The 17737-nt window shown below is 46.5% G+C and overlaps 1 protein-coding gene across 1 annotated transcript in view; it reads right to left on the bottom strand.

Moving 5' to 3' along the window:
- Window positions 1-1190: 1190 nt before the first annotated feature.
- The window catches only part of ATOSA (atos homolog A), a 72792-nt gene continuing 56245 nt past the window's right edge, over window positions 1191-17737 (bottom strand). Inside the window, exons 8-12 of the mRNA XM_088451047.1 lie at window positions 16735-16831; window positions 14703-14861; window positions 14268-14336; window positions 9862-10058; window positions 1191-1766 (exon numbers count right to left, since the gene is read on the bottom strand). Of these exons, the coding sequence (XP_088307173.1) occupies window positions 1613-1766; window positions 9862-10058; window positions 14268-14336; window positions 14703-14861; window positions 16735-16831 (676 nt within the window). The 3' untranslated portion in view covers window positions 1191-1612. The remainder of the gene's footprint in view (window positions 1767-9861; window positions 10059-14267; window positions 14337-14702; window positions 14862-16734; window positions 16832-17737) is intronic.

Genomic DNA, 17737 nt, shown 5'->3' with positions numbered 1-17737 from the left:
TGTGTCACTTCCTCACTTACCTGAATCTCCTCTTTATCTTTATTCCTCCTCAGTCACGGCTGCAGGCTCCTCACTGCCAGTCTTCAGCGCGCTCATGACGTCACGCGCGCAGCGCAGGCTCGAAAAAAAACACAAAACTTTATTGTGCCGGGTCACATGATCACAGCTCCATGCCTCACCGACCGTTACTGGGAACCCGGACATAATCAGTGCAGTGAGTGCACTTTTCCTGTCAGGGAGCAGGTCCGGTCGGGGGCGCCCGGAGGTAGGTACTGGTACTCGCCCCCTTTATCCAGCTGGGGATAAAGCACAGTGGGGTCTGGAATAGTGGGCGATGGCTAGGGCCTTCTGGCGCCGCCGCCAATACTATGATAAAGAACATTTTAGAGGCAGGTATTTTTATAGGAGGGACGCAACGGCGCCCTCCAGGAGCCAGGGCTCCGGGGAGGGGCGGCCGGGGGAATAGCGGTGGGCACTTGCATGCCTGCAGTGTACTACCATTGGGCCTGTCAGGGGGTAGTAGCAGGCGAACGGACACTAGCAGGTGCCGGGCGGGCCCCCCAAGTGTTCGGGCCCGGGACTCCAGTACCGGCAGTCCCCCCCTGATGGCGGCCCTGGTCTCTATATTCTTAAGAGATGGGGCACCCAGCTACATGCTGTTGCATGAACTGTGCTACTAAGTAACGTTTATAGCGTGTGTTATGATTCGGTGTATATGATTACATTGCAATCAATTGCTGCTACATTTCTCTTTTAAGTGAACTAACATTTTCATTGTTATTTGTATATGTAGGTATTTTAGATTTTATTTTATAATTTTTATTATATCTTTTGTAACGTAATACTTTTATATGGTATATATTGAATATATGCTAAATTAAATAAAACATTTTTTTTTATTAACAGAATACTTCTGTGAGATTAGCAACAGCTCTTTTTCACCTGCTACAGGCGTTTACCTCTATCCTTCCTGTTTCTCAGACGTTGGGTATTTTCTCCATATTAGCTCAATTGGCCTAATTGTCGCCTTCTTGTCGAAACGGTGAAATGGGGGAAGGGTTTCTACAATAATTTTTTCCAGTCAGGTTCAGACATTTTTTTTTAACAGTCTTTTCTGCCTGCTTGCTGCGCCACAGAGTTGCCAGTATAAACTCAATTAGTTTAAATGTACAAAAAGAATGCACGCTGAATTAAAGATTTGTATATATTTATAGATTTCAATATTACTGTCAAAAATACATTGTATGATTTTACATAGGCTTTGTGCTACAGTAGAACACAGAGACAAAACGGACAATCATTATACTAAATGAAACATTAAATATTAAATAAACAAAATAAAATGTGTAAACACTAAACTAAACAGGAAGAATTGCTAATGCAGCACACACCTAATCAAGTGGTATTACATACAAAAACAAAAGAAAATGGATTAGGACTTTCTATTAATTTCCAGTCTACATCAAATACACAGAATGCAATGAAGAAAACCTCTGGAGCTGGTCCATTTTTATATCGCCTTCGTTCAGACCAAAAGTCTCAGATGTCTCTTTGCAGTATGTAATCGAGCTATTTTGATTTTATCCAGAAGGTTTTCTCTGCTGTGGCTTACTCAGCACCTTGCTGAAAACTGAGGGTTTGTTGGAGTTTCTATGTAAGATTTCAATTCATATGCTGCCCCACTGTCAACTTCCATAGACTTGCGAGAGAATAGGAGCCGTACATCTCCATGGAGGTAGATCTTTCCCGACTTGGAACTCTGGAACCTAAATGCAAAATGGACAGTTAGTAGAATCCTGCACCTAAAATATATAGAAATTATGAACAGAAGGCAAAACTGATACTTATTAAAGGGTGCTCAGTCTATGCACAGAGGGCTAAACCAATAATCAAGAAAAGTTAGCCATTCACTTATTTAGAATTGCCTCAGTGGAGACCTAGGTTATTAAAGAATAAATAACTAGCATTTTAATGAATAATGGGTCTAGTCTGTCACCTGTGCATGCAGCCATTTTGTCAGCCAATCTAAAATGAAGCTTAGGATTTTTCATCTGGCAAAACATCTAAAATGCTGATATGAGCAGTATGATCAGAATTGATTGACTATAACGAGAAATAGGTAAATACCCCACCTATGCAAATTCAGTCAATAATAATAGTATGAAAAATATTATTGTACATTTGAACTTGTCAAAAAGAGGTCTAACCCCGTCCCTCTACGTTATTGTGCATGTTGCAAGAAAGCAGCCCTGCAATTGTAACAGGGAACCCCATCTTTGGTTGTTTAAAGGCAGGTGCAATGTCCGTCCGGATTCGCATTATTGCCATTGAGCATCTCAATAGGACGTCCATTGGCAGCGACATTAAAAACTAGAGTTTTTATGTACTCACCATAAAATTCTTTCCTGGTCATCGATCTGGGGGACACTGCTAAGATGATGGTGGGCTGGGCCACAGGAGTAGGCACGAGAGAGTTAATCTGATTGGCTCAGCCCCCCACACTTAGGACGGAAATGAGAAGACTTAGATCTTGGAGTAGGACTCGCAAAAACTGGCTTTTTCCCCCTTTGCTTGAGAAATAATTTTAGTGAGTTCTGGACCAAATAGCGCGTCCCCCTCAAACGGAACAGCTGCCAAAGTGCGCTTGGACTCTGGATCCGCCTTCCAAGATTGGAGTCAGAACAAACGTCCATATATACTGAGGCCTATCAGATCTGGTCTACAATAGCAAGGAGCTTGGCGGAACCAGTATCAGATTGCATGCATGAAGCCAACTGCTCAGTCCAAGATTTCAGAGCCTTGTTTACCCAAACAATTGCCAATGCTGGACGCAACACACGCCCTGTGAAACAAAAATTGTGGTTTATCTAGGTACATTTTGGCAAAGTCGTTCCTTTTTATATCTCTTTTCAGCAATGAGGTTCTCCTTGCCTTAGCCCATAAAGCCCTTCTTGGTTTAGTGCAGTGTTTCCCAACCTTGGTCCTCAAGGCACACTAACAGTCCAGGTTTTAATGATAGCTGTACTTGAGCACATGTATCTTAATTAGTACCGAAGTACGGCTATCCTTAAAACCTGGACTGTTAAGTGTTCCTTGAGGACCGTGGTTGGGAACCCCTGATTTAGTGTGTGGTGTACGGCAATGGTTGAAACCATACTCCTTCCACAGTTACATGAGTAGCAAACTTTTTAATATCAGTGCGCACTGTTGACACAGGGATGCCAATGTCTATGGAGATGGCCTTGTACCCTTTAGAGGTCTTGTGTTTGGTGATAATAGCACTTGTGACGCTCTCAGACAGCTCTCTTCATCATTGAGACAAAGTAACAGGGAATAAAAAGTGGCCTTTTCAAACATTAAGGTAATCTTTCATTGATTAATTCAAGTCATGTTAGCACTGATAATTTAATCACAGGTGACTAATTTTTCACATTTAAGTCTAATCCATCTCTTTTTTTCAAATGAATATGAAGCACTGAAAGGGTGGCAATAATTATGTCAGGCATTCTTTCCATTATTATAGTTATTTTCTCCTATTGCTTTATCAAGTTGTTATATTATCCTTAGCTGTTGTGTGCTAAACATGAGTGTCTATAGACCAAATCTGCATCACTACATTCATTTTTCTCCAGGAGATAGTGTACAGGCTGTATTTAAAATTCAAGGGTGCCAATAATTTTGACCAGAACTGTATTTGCATGACTTATAGGTATGCAATGTATACTACTAAAACAAAAACAGGATTTTGGTACTTACCGTTAAATCCATTTCTCCGATTCCACAGGGGACACTGGAGCTTCATGACAGTGGGGTATAGACGGTGGGTTGAGTTGAGCCTGGCACTTTAAAAATCTACAAGTGTGACTGGCTCCTCCCCCTCTATGCCCCATCAGCCCCAGTTTTAAAGAACTGAGCCCGAGAGGAGACGGAGAACAGACTGAAGAACAGAGAAGGAGAACAGGAAAATAAACAATCCAACATACTGACACACTGCAAGAACACAGCAGGCTGCAGTGATAAACAGTCACACAACGAAAACAGACCAAACTGCAACAGAACTGAAGCAGAACAACCAACTGAGAACAGGCAAGAAGCACTGGGTGGGCGTCCAGTGTCCCCTGTGGAATCGGAGAAATGGATTTAACGGTAAGTACCAAAATCCTGTTTTCTCCTTCATCCACTAGGGGACACTGGAGCTTCATGACAGTGGGGACGTCCCAAAGCTACCCTCCTGGGGGGGAGAGTGCTGAACGCCCTGCAAGACACTACGACCAAAATTTGAAGCAGAAGCCGCAAAAGTGTCAAATCTGTAGAAACGTACAAAAGTATGAACCGAAGACCACATCGCTGCCCTACAAAGCTGCGAAGCCGAGACACCTCTACGTGCCGCCCAAGAAGTACCCACAGAGCGCGTAGAATGCGCAGAAATGGATACCGGCGGTGGTCTAGCAGAAGCAACATATGCCTGACGAATAGTCAGACGATTCCACCAGGCCAAAGTTTGTTTAGACGCAGGCCAGCCACGCCGATTAGCATCATAAAGGACGAACAGAGCCTCTGATTTACGTAGCCCCTCAGTACGGGACACATAAATGCGAAGTGCCCGAACCACATCCAAGGAGTGAGAATCCCCAGAAGAGTCCGACAACGCTGGCACTACAATCGGCTGATTCAGATGAAAACCCGAGACCACCTTGGGCAAAAAGGAAGGCCGGGTACGAAGTTCCGCCCGATCTTCGTGAAAAATCAAGTAAGGGGAACGGCAGGACAAGGCTCCAAGTTCAGATACACGTCTGGCCGAAGCCAGGGCCAATAAAAGGATCAACTACCAAGTCAAATACTTCAATTCCACCTCCTGCAAAGGCTCAAAGGTGGATGACTGAAGAAAAGATAAAACAAGATTCAGGTCCCAAGGAGCCGTGGGTGGCACAAAGGGGGGCTGAATTCTAAGTACCCCTTGAAAAAAGGTCTGAACCTCCGGAATCAGAGCTAGGCGACGCTGGAAAAAAATAGAAAGAGCAGAAATCTGCACTTTAAGCGATCCCAAGCGTAACCCCGCATCGAGGCCTTTTTGAAGAAAAAGAAGAAGACGTGGTAAATGAAACGAGGAAGTGGAGGATCCACGACCTTCACACCAGGAGATATAAGCCCTCCAAATGCGATGATAATGCGCTGATGTTACCGGTTTTCTAGCCCTAAGCATGGTAGGAATGACCGACCTAGGAACTCCATGGCTTCTTAGGATGGCGGTCTCAATAGCCACGCCGTTAAATGAAGCCGCCGTAAATCCGGGTACACACATGGACCCTGTTGTAGAAGGTCCGATCGTAGCGGAAGAGGCCAAGGTTCGTCTGCCAGAAGGAATAATAGATCGGAGTACCAAACCCGATGAGGCCAATCCGGAGCCACTAGGATGACGGTGGATGACTCTCATTTGATCCGCTTGAGAATCCGAGGGAGGAGCGGAAACGGTGGGAACAGGTACACAAGGCTGTACGGTCAAGGGATCAGTAAAGCATCCGCTCCCACCGCTGCCGGATCCATGGTCCTGGAGCAGTAAAGGGGTAGTTGATGATTTATCCGAGATGCCATCAGGTCTATCTGTGGTTTCCCCCATCTGCAAACCAGTTGATGAAAGACCTCGGGATGAAGGGACCACTCCCCGGGATGAAGATCCTGACGACTGAGGTAGTCCGCTTCCCAGTTGTCGACTCCCGGAATAAACACTGCGGAAATGACCTCTACGTGTCTTTCTGCCCATAGAAGGATGCGACTGGCTTCTCTCATTGCCATCCGACTGCGGGTTCCTCCTTGGCGATTTATGTATGCCACTGCCATGGCGTTGTCGGATTGTATCCGAACCGGAAGTCCTCGTAACAGAGGAGCAGCCTGTATCAAAGCTCTGTAGACTGCCCGCAGTTCGAGAACATTGATTGGTAAGAGGGACTCCTGCTGCGACCAAAGCCCCTGGAAGTGATTGTCCAGAACCACCGCTCCCCATCCGCGGAGGCTGGCGTCCATGGTGACCAAGGTCCAATTCCAAATTCCGAAGCGCCGACCCGCTAACAGATGCTCCGTCCGAAGCCACCAGAGCAAGGATATGCGGGTCCGGGGAGACAGACGCACCAGCCGATGCATCTGTAGGTGGGACCTGGACCACTGAGACAGAAGATCCAGTTGAAATATTCTGGAGTGAAATCTGCCGAATTGGATGGCCTCGAAGGAAGCCACCATTTTCCCCAGGAGACGGATGCAAAGATGCACAGATACTTTCCTGGGTCTGAGCACCAGACGAACCAGCTCCTGCATGGCTATGGCCTTGTCCCTTGGCAAGAATATACGAAGCAGAACAGTGTCTAGAATCATTCCTAGGAACTGAAGTCTCTGGGACGGCATCAACTGAGACTTCTGGAAGTTCACAATCCATCCATGTTGAATGAGAATCTGATGTGTAAGGGACACTTGGTGTAAAAGGACTTCTGCCGTCGGAGCCTTGATGAGTAAATCGTCTAGGTACGGAACTATCGTCACCCCCCGAGAGTGCAAGTGAGACACCATGACGGCCATCACTTTGGTGAATACCCTGGGAGCTGACGAGAGACCGAATGGCAGGGCCTGAAACTGGAAATGAGCTTCCCTGATGGCAAATCTGAGGAAAGCCTGGTGAGGAACCCAAATTGGGACATGCAGATAGGCGTCCTTGATATCTATCGACACTCTTCTGCCTCTAGTCCCGCAATGACAGAATGGAGAGACGCCATCTTGAACCTGTGAAATGAAAGATACTGGTTCAAGGATTTCAGATTCAGAATGGGTCTGACTGACCCATCTGGTTTCGGAACCACAAAAAGGTTTGAGTAAAACCCTTGTTGTCTTTGTGCAGTGGGAACCGCCACAAGGACCTCGGCCAGCAAAAGTTTCTCGATCGCTTGACGCAAAATTAGTTGCTTCAAGCGATCAACGGGCAAACCTGTTGTAAAATAACGCCCAGGAGGAGTGAAAGCGAACTCGATCTTGTATCCTTGAGATACCAGATTTCGAACCCAAGTGTCTGGAGAAGTCCGTCTCCAAACCTCCGAGAAACGCTGGAGGCGAGCCCCCACCTTCGGATTTCCGAGATGGGATGGGAGCCCGTCATGCCACAGGCTTGTCTGCTGGCTTGGGATCTGGACGGCGGGCAATATTTGCTTGACGTCCTCTAGCCAGGCCTCCTCGCCCCGCTGAAGACGAACCTCGCGATCGTCCCTGAAATCTTGCAGATGCTCGAAAGGAACGAAAGGAAGGTCCCCTAAACGAGCGACGCGGAGGAGGTGCTGATGAAGGTAGAAAAGTACTCTTACCTCCAGTGGCCAGCGAGATCCATTTGTCCAGCTCTGGATCAAATAAAATATCGCCTGTGAAAGGAAGAGCTTCCACTGCTCTTTTTGACTCTGCATCCGCTTGCCAGGCACGAAGCCAAAGTGCCCGGCGAGCAGAGACCGCCGAAGCAGAAATCCTAGCGCCTACCTGGCCGATATCTCTGGAGGCGTCTCCTAAGTATACAGCAGACTCCTGAATATGTTCTGCCAAGGTAATCAGATCTGCCCGCGGAGTGCTGGATCGAAGACCCTCAGTCAATTGTTCCGCCCACTTTTCCACAGCCTTGTTGACCCAAGATCCTACCAAGGCCCGCCGGAGAAGTGCACCCGCGGCCGTATAAATGGATTTCAAAGTGGTTTCTAATCTCCGCTCTGAGGTTTCCTTCAATGTAGTAGCTCCTGGAACAGGTAACGTGGTCTTCTTTGACAACCGAGAAACCGAAGAATCCACAGGTGGCGGGGTCTCCCACCTCTTCCTATTTTCCATAGGAAATGGGTAAAGAGAGAAAAAACGCTTAGGAATCTGGAATTTACGGTCCGGATTCTGCCAGGCTGCCGTCATCTGTTCGTCCAACTGGAGAGAAACAGGGAATGTGACGGCCATCTTCTGTGACCTGGCAAATAAGGAGTCCTCTAACGATTCTGGAGCTTCCTGGCCAGAAATCTTAAGAACTTCCCTTACCGCTAGAATGAGTGCGTCAATACCTTGCAATGCCTCAGGTTCTTGTGAGTAAGTCTCTACGTCTGATTCGTCCAGCATCTCCCCTTCCTCCTGAGACGAGTGATCCGCTGCCGAATCCTCATCCGACTGGAGAACCGCCGGAAGAGCCCTCTTCTTAGATGAGCGACTTACCGTAGCTTCAGGAGCTTTAGACGCAGAACCCATCGCTTGAGCAAGGCTATTCACCGAGTGGACTAAATTCTGAGCCCACGCTGGTTCTGCTAGAAAAGAAGGGTGAGATGTGCTAGGCAGATCTCTGGCAGCCTCCCGTTCCCTACGGGAAGCGGCTAATTCAGAAGAAAGGTCCGCCATGACCCCTGCCAAACTATTTATGAAGGAGGGAGTGACAGACTGCATGTTAGCACTGTCTGCTTCACACGTCTCGCACAGGGAAGACCCTTTGGAGCGAGCATGGGTAAATTTCTTCCTGCACTTAGTGCAGGCAAACAGCTTTTGTGATGCAGTTTTTTCTGTCCTGGATGTCATCATGTACTCACAGACAAGCACCACATACAACTCAGGAATGCAGAAGGAGTATAAGTAGAAGCAGAATTACAATAATAATGCTACTCAAGTATGGGAGCAGACAGAGCAATAAGGGAGGAGCAGAATTTCAATAATAATGCTACTCAAATTGCAGGCAGAGCAGTATAGGAGGAGCAGAATTTCAAGAATAATGCAACTCAGTAACAGGGGCAGACAGGCATATAAGGGAGGAGCAGTCAATAGGACCAGAAGGTAGTTAAAACCACCCTCTGTAATTACAGACCCCCTGTAGAAGATGTCAGATTCTCCTCTCCCCCTCCGCTCAGTGCCTTCAGGGAATGTTCTCTGAGGCGCCACTCCCGTTCAGAGCGCGCCAAACTAGCCCAGGCAGTGAAGGAGGAAGAGGAGGAGGGACCTATAAGCTCCTCCTCCTAATGGCCGCCGCTATTGTATGCGCGCGGCATACACTTATCCTGTGGGGACGTTCATCCGACTGGAGATACAGACCCCCTTATGTGTCCCCGCACTGACAGCGGGGGCCAGCGGCACGACCGCCGCCAGTGATAAACGTGCCGGTGCATTTTACACAAGCACTGGCACGCAGAGGCAGGACCGCTGTGAGCGCGCCTACCTAACAGCCAGCGCCGGTGTTCTATTGCAACACCAGCGTGGCACTGACAGCCGCGCGCTGTATTCACACCCAGCAGATTATTTACACCTCTCCTGCTAGTCAGGAGAGGTGTGCTACTTACCGGGCTGCTGCGGCCAGAGCGCTGGGCAGTGAGGGGAGAGCGGGGACCCGGACACAAGCCAGTGTTAGCTGTGGCGGGCCCCGCTGAGTCTGATGACTCCTTCACTGCCAAAAGGCAGCCTCCCCTCCATAGGGTGACCGGACACAGGCTGCAGTAGCCGTGTGGTCCCCTCTCTGGCGGCTCCCACGATGCAGGCAGACTGTCACAGCTAACAGTCTGCCTGTCCTCTTGCTTTGTTTTTATTTTACAACTTTTATAAATTTAAAGGGCTGGAGACAGCCCCTGTGCACCGGCTGTACTCGGGCACATTCTAAAAACTGGGGCTGATGGGGCATAGAGGGGGAGGAGCCAGTCACACTTGTAGATTTTTAAAGTGCCAGGCTCAACTCAACCCACCGTCATGAAGCTCCAGTGTCCCCTAGTGGATGAAGGAGAAAAGTGTGTAAATCAAATATTAAAACGTAATACTGATACAGAGCCCCATAAGCCTTAAAGTATTAAATATGTCAGATATTAAAGGAAAGCTGCATCAAAGGGACATTACCTCAGGTGAATGAGGTAGCGCAATGTTCTCTCTTCTGTCTTCATGTTGTTCTCAGGACCTGTCCCCTTCCTATCTCGTTTTACAGGAACAGAAAATGTTCTCTGCCGCAGGAATGTCTGGCGATTGGCTGGCATCTTTTGCAAGTCATATATCACCACGAACATCTTCACCACAGTTTTGTTTGGATTAAATAAGGTCTGAAATGCAAGGCGATGGTGATAAATATTGTACTGCAATGTGGAGTTTCAATGTATGGACATTGGAAAACAGCTTAAAATACAACTCGAGGTAAAATGTAAACTTCATCTTTGTAACAAGACTAAGCAGAGGAGTGCTCGGCCTCAGGAATTCATATGTAGCCTAAGGAGATGGATTACCCCACATTAATATTACACCATGTAATACATGAGTAACTGAGTTCTTTAACAACCATGCTATGACTTTAAACCAGGGCTACATTAATTTGATATGCTTGTGTTTTGGTGTGATAATAAAGTATAGTGCACACAACATCCTAAGGCCATTGTAAACAGTGACTTCCTTAAAAAATGAAGGGTAAATGCACCACCATATCAAAAAAATAATAAGCCGTCTAACACTGAAACAGCCCGCAATTGTATTACAGATCCTCAATAGTTTCCTACTATAATGCGGTTATCCCACTTGTATTCAGTCACTTAAATTGTCACCATCAGCATTTTTCATTTTCATGTATTGATGCTAATTTCCATAGATATTCAGTCCCTTGTATGACTGTACAACATATGCCCTCTTGAACCACTCTCTTACATTAGACAACACTAGGTTTAACAGAAAGACTAACAGGGGTATTCAATATGGAGCGAAAACTCTGTTTTTGCACCAATGACGTCATTTTCGGAGGTTTTGGTTTTACACCGAATTCAATTTGAAAGACTTTTCGCAGGTTCGAAAAGTCTTTGAAAAAAAAGGGGGATAACTTTTAACCACTGAATAGGTGGCGAAAAAAATGCAGAATTGGGGTTTAGGGTGCAGGCTTTAAAAAAAAAATAGCCTGCACCCCTGGGAATGACATTTTAAAAATAACTGTGTCAAAAAAAGTTTAGAAAAAAAATAGGGACACCCCAAAAAATTAATTTAAAAATTGTAGTGAAAAAAAAAAAAAATTGGGAAAAAAAAGTGTTTAAAAATAGGGAAATAGGTTCAGGGCTATTCTGCAAGTATGCGGCAGGTGTATTCTAGAAAAGGCTATTAGCGGCAGGTGCATAGTTGCAGAATTTTTTAAAACTTACTTTAGGGACATAAAAATACGCTAGTACCCATTTTCATGTACCAGGGCCGAAACTAGGATTTTTGTCACCAGGGGCAAGACAGTAATTTGGCGCCCCCCATGTAATTCCCCCTGCAGTAGTGCCCATATAGTAATGCCCCCATAGTAATGCCCATATGTTAATACCCCCATAGTAATGCCCCTGTAGTGCCCACCATACAGTAATGCCCCTGTAGTGCCCATGCTCCCATATTAATGCCCCTGTAGTGCCCATGCTTTCATAGTAATGCCCCTGTAGTGCCCATGCTCTCATAGTAATGCCCCTGTATTGTCCATGCCCCCATAGTAATATCCCTGTAGTGCCCTTACAGTAATGCCCCTGTAGTGCTCATGCCCCCACAGTAATGCCCCTGTGGTAATGCCCCTGTAGTGCCCATGCCCCAATAGTAATGCCCCTGTAGTGCTCATGCCCCATTAGTAATGCCCCTTATTGCCTATGCCCCCATAGTAATGCCCCTGTGGTAATGCCCCTGCCCCCATAATAATGCCCCTGTAGTGCAGCTTATTAAAAAAAAAAATACTTACCTTGAACCCCGCTCCTGCATCCAGCGTCGCGTCCGGTCCGCCGGCTGCTCCTTGGAACTATGGGGGAGATGTCATGACGTCTCCCCCATAGTGCCCGTTGGGAGAGCCGGAAGCTGGAGTTCGGGAGAGAACTCCAGCCTCCGGCTCCGGCTACACCGCGTCGCTGCAGAGAAGGAGCCGGACGCCCGCTGGTAATAAATATTACCAGCGGACGTCCGGCTTGGAGCCTCTCTGCAGCGCCGGGCTGGAGGTCACTGGCACCAGGTACAGCGGCTCACCCGGTGCACGTGCACCTCCAGCCCCCCCCTAGTTGCGGCCCTGCATGTACCACAAATTTGATGGGACCACTTAAAAAAACAAACAAAAAAATAACCTAAGTGCTCTTCTGGAACACTTCTTCAAAGTCGTGAAAAAACACCTGCTGCGGCTATTTATGTCCCCGACTTTCATTTGCAGGCTAAAACGGGGGTACCCATAGTGATCCCCCATGTTTTTACAACTTTAGGGGGGTCCACAATTTATTCCAGGAAAATTTAATTTTTTTACGCAGATCCCACTTTGCAGCTTCCCGTTTTCGTAGGTTTTATATTGAATGTGGGGATAAAGCGCGCGCATGCCCGATACTTTATCCCAGGAAAATCTCCGATGTGGAGCGAAAAGTCCAGCACGGACTTTTCGCTCCCATATTGAATACCCCTCTAAATCCCAAGACTCCAGTACCCAACAAACATGCAGTTATAGTCAGCGTTGGGCCAATGCATCACAAAGCTAAAGAGCAAAACTTGGGTAAGGGCCCATTTCTGCCTTTCCAGTCTCCTGGGTCCAACTCAAAACAGTAGAGCAAGGACCTCTTCTGGCCACACACAGGTATGGCACATATGCAGTAAAACCCCCAGCTTATACATATGCTGTTTAAAGGCTGCAACCCTGCCAACTGTGTTGTGGTAGCTGAATACTCTATTTGTTGCACTATGGCTTTAAAGACCGCTATATTAAAGTTACAAGTGAAACGGTTGCTGCAGAACTGATGATACATTTCAAAGACAGAAAAAGTTCTCCCCTGTACTAAGGGCCTGATTCAGAGCCGGACGCTATTTGCACTCGCTCGTTCAGAAAAGGAGCCGGATATTTAAATTGAGTGCTCACTCTTTGCGGTCTGTTGACGCCTTTATGTCTGAACGAGCAAACGAAACATGCGCTCGCTATTTTTTAAAAACCGCCCCCTGGCCGCTCGCATCCTACGTCATCTCCGCTATTTATTAGATTAATCGAGTACATCGAAAGGCGTATGAACTGCTCGCAGTGCTTGTGGTAGCATTTTCCTACCGCAATCATGCGAGCAGTTCAGGCTAAAAGACAACCAAGTGACGTGGTCGATGACGCTGCTTTGCTAATTATGCACACCCTTAAAACGCCCGTTTTGACCGTTTGGCACGCCTGCGTTCGGATCTCCACTCCCCGTTTTCAAGCACCTTCCCCTGTTTCCACCCACAAACGCTTCATTCTGTCACTCAAATTAGCAGGCATTCGCTATTTTGCGAGCACACAATTTCCGACCGCAATGACTGGTTCGCGCATGCGTATTACAACCCATACGCAGTTGTGCGAACATCGCTCGGAGTGAACAAGCGGCCGCTTACGAGCGGCTCTGAATCAGGCCCTAAGTCCCTCCTTCCCCAATAACACTACTTTGGCAGAGTCCCTCCCTTCTGATCTATTTACTAGGGTTCCAGCAAACTCCTACCTAAGATTTCAGTGGATCATCTGTTGGTGCTGCTAGGCTTCCATATATGGGGCAGCAGCTGCAAAGATTCTCATCAGAGCTATTGTGTTAGATGGATCAGGACAGAGCCTAGTACTGTAGAAGATAATAGGCATAGGACCAGACTATACGTGCATGTTGGGAGCCTACTATATAGTGGCAATTGTGATGTTCATGATTACTAGGGAGGGAGAAGATTTAATACAGAACTTATTTAAATTGGAAAAGCTGCAGAAGTAAAATAGAACAGAATGTGATAATATTCCTGTGCGGGGAGAATAGTGCTACTCAATTATTGGGTATATATGATTTACCTGATTTGAGGCCTGATTCTCAGTGGCATGCAATGTGATCACAGCTCTGACCGCATTGTGTGCATGGAAAACACAATAGAGTTCCTCAGCTATTAATATTTTTCACGTAGCGAGCGGTTGCACAACCCCAACAACATGCGCAAAGGACAATAGTCATCATTATGCTGTGAGGAACTGAGCTGAATGTGCAGTGGCAGCTATGTGTGCAGTTCAGAACCAGGCCTCTAGATTGCAGCATGACAAATTCACATTATTTAGGTCATGCTCTTTCCTCATTGCTTCTGACAAAGGGGCTGACTCTGAGCTGGGAGCAAGGAAAAAGAATGGAGCAACGTTGCACTGTAAGGGCTGCAAATACATTTATTTATTTATTTATATTGCATGCAAGGTTACGCCTGTATTTTGCTTTACTCCTAATTCTCAATCAACCCCAAAATCATCAATTAAAAGAAACAAAAAAAATACTTTTACACAAACCAAGGGCAGTCACACATACCACTTGTATGGTTCCAGAAGGAGGTATGCGATAACCCCTTTTGCCAAGAGACTCCAGTGTAATGTTACCCTGAGGCAGAAGAAAATATGTTAATCATAATAATGACCGATATTTTCATGATCTCTGTATAATAAGATTTCGATTTACGATAAAATGTCCTCATATGTTCAATAAATCTAATGAATGTTGGGTCACTCACTAGCGCTTCCAGTTCAATACTACAAATGCTAAGCCCTGTAACTCCCCAGCTGTATGATGGTGACGACGGAAGCGCCTTTCTAGTTAGGAGGGAGAATGCTGTGTAGGTTGTATGTTACCCATTAGATTTGATGAGGTTAGTGGCTGCTATAGGATGCCCTCTAATGCTATATCCGCTTCACAACCTCAGGCAGGTAGATAAGTACTTGAGGTTATGGTTCCTTAACTGTGCATTACCATGTATGGGGAGGGAGCATTGTCCTCTGAAACACTGAAGAAAGACACGTTGACAGGCAACGTCATGTGTGTTGGGCAGAAGACACCGCTTGCCCCAACGTCTGCTGTAAAACCTTCAACTCTGCCCAGAGTTTCAAAACGATAATTTAAAACGGATTCCTGAAAATAAAGTGAAAGAATAATTATTGAACATGTTAAACGACATCATCTAAATGAGGAAGGACACTTTGAAAACAAAATCTTCTTCTCTCCCATGCTAAACCACTTCTACAAACCAGCAAGGTTACTTAATGTACGGCACTGAGCTAGTCTTATGGAAAACCGTGCTATGAAATAGTGACTAGAAGCCACTCTAGCCTGACTTTGCCGATATAGTCCACACAAGATCTTTTTGTGTAACTCATCAATTCATGTAATGTAGATAGGCCTCAAAACTATGGCTCTATACAATCATAACTTGACTGAATAGGATTTGATTGTATATGGCAGCAAAATATGTTAAAATACATAAAACATGTTACAGCAATTGTTAGTATGCTTGTACTACATAAAGAATCTGTATATTAATCTGATCCAGGGCGCACTGCCCGTCCAATGGCTCCCACTGCTAGGGAAACGGGACAGACCCTAGCCTAGCCGAAGAGAAGGAGGACCTGCCAGGCTGCTGGGAAAGGAGCGGGACAGAGCAGCAGGCAGAGAGGTGGTTGGGACAGGGCAGAAAAGCAGACAGACTGAGGTGAAGCGGCATATGCCAGGTCCCTTTATAAATAATGTAGGAACAGACAGACCAATATGTAACTGTTGGATGGATGTATTAAACAGCAGGGAGCAGCAGTTATCTGTGCAGACTCGCTTCACCTCCGGATAGTGGTAGAGCGAGTCCTCACAACGGCCGCATGTATTATTGCTTGGTTTGCAGAAAAGGGAGAGTGCTAATTCACCTCTCCAGCGATCGCACTCTCCCTCTTTCAGCATTTAACTGGCACTTGCAGTTAATCTGCTCATATAGAAAAAAAAATAGCGAATCCCAAAATTGTGCAAATATGTAAACAAAAAAGCAGCCTCCCACAAGCCAGGGTTTTTACCACTTCCCAGCAAGAGCAAACAATATAGTAATAAGGTCAGGGGGCGGCGCTGATTTTCCTCTTTTTTTGAGAGACTGGACGAACTTTAAGGACCACATGGAATAGATGGAAAGATGACTGTAAGCACAGTCCCCAGCTACTATTCTGGCAGCCAGGGACAGTGTTGTGGTGCGGCAACGACAGCCGCAGCTGTCGACAAAGATCGCTCCACTGACTGTTCATACAATTGCCTGCACATCGGCGCATGGGGGAGAAGCAGTATCAGGGCATATAAGGTAAAGGTGCACTTATACCACTAAACCCTATAACGCTGGTTAATACATCTACCCCTGTATACAAAAAGTGGCTGAAAGAGTGTGTGCCCTCATACAATATTGCCGCAGTCACACTAAGCAGTCCTTTTCGCCATGCCAGGTTCCCGTGCGACTCGGCTCGCGCTGAGCACCTTATTGGCGTCTTTTCCCAAGGTAATGCGACAAAACCGCTTCATGAGACTGCACTGATTCATTTGATATATGACACTTGTATATCTGTGTGCGAATGAGTCTGAATCTGAAGTGCTGTGCTAGGATGCAACGGCCGAGGCTTCCTTTCACGCCAGATTCAGACTTAATCGCACACAAATATATACTAGCGTTGCATATCAAATTAATCAGTGCAGTCTCACAAAGCAGTTTTGTTGCATCATGAGGCAACTAAGCTGCACATTCGAGTGAAAAAATAAAGCTACACCGCTTGGCACGACTCACTCACGCCAGGCTTCTCTCGCTGCGTGGCGTATTGAGGATAAGTGTATGAGGACTTAGCTGTATTCGCTGGATTTGTTGAGTGTTTTGTATGATATTTCTAGTAGACTTGTCACCAGAGTTTATTAATTGAGGAGTGTTTAATGACTGACTGACTGACTGACACACACACACATTCTTACAGAAAAATCCAAAACAAACCTCAAAATTTCCCAGAAGGCTCAGACAAGGAGCGGGTGGAGCGCTGCAACTGAGCTGTCTGTCTGCACCAGCCTCCGTTTTCTCACAGTGACGCTGTCTGTTAGGGACACAATGGGAGATCTTCGTCTGATACCAAACTCAAGAACAGACAAACCTCAGTAATAGAAAGCAGAATGTCTTTGCATTGCAGAACTATTATTAACTGGTACTTAGAGCCTGAGTCAGAGATGACGGTATTGCACAGCCGCACAGAGGTGGCTGTGCAATACCGTCCAACAAAATGTAAATGCACCAGGTGGTATCTGGAGGAAATAGACACCTCCTTACTGCATCTGAGAGATCCGAGTGCAGCGTCTGTAGACGCTTCCTCAGTTCACCATCGCAACCCCTTTGGCCAAGCTGCGTAAGCTGACGCTTACCTCAGCCTGGCTGGTGTCTGGTCACTAACTAGGACATGAAATCTGCGTCCGCCGACGCAGACCCTGGCCTCGTCCCTCCAGGAAAATGGGGACGGTGGCCAAGGATGCCCCCACTCTGTCCCCAGTAGCTTGTCAATCAGGCTGGAAGGCACTGCGAGCAAATTGCAGATGGAGAAATGCGCATGCGCATTACACATCCGGCACATGCACAGTCCTCCAACAATTGGAGAGGTGTGCTAACCATCAGGCTAGCGTACATCTCTGAATCAGGCGTCACCTGAAAGGTAAACCAGAACTTATTTTGCCCATGTTGAATGGCCACATAATTTGGAAGTAATAAGAGTTATGGTAGACTTACCATTGATAACTCTTTTTCTTCGAGGTCCACGGGGATACCATGGGCTATTGAGGTTGGAGAGATCCAGGCACCAAACAAACAGTTAAAGCTTTAAGCTCCCAGGATGCCTCGGGTCCTCCTCCATATATACCCCGCCCCCAGCCACAAGCCTTCAGTTTTGTAAACAAGCCTCAATGCAGGAGAAGGAAAGAGGAGAAGGAAGAACAATCGTACACCAGGAGCACTC

Source organism: Taudactylus pleione, unplaced genomic scaffold (assembly GCF_031769625.1).
Source record: "Taudactylus pleione unplaced genomic scaffold, aTauple2 ptg000022l, whole genome shotgun sequence".
Classification (NCBI taxonomy): domain Eukaryota; kingdom Metazoa; phylum Chordata; class Amphibia; order Anura; family Myobatrachidae; genus Taudactylus; species Taudactylus pleione.
This window is presented reverse-complemented; position numbering and strand designations above follow the sequence as displayed.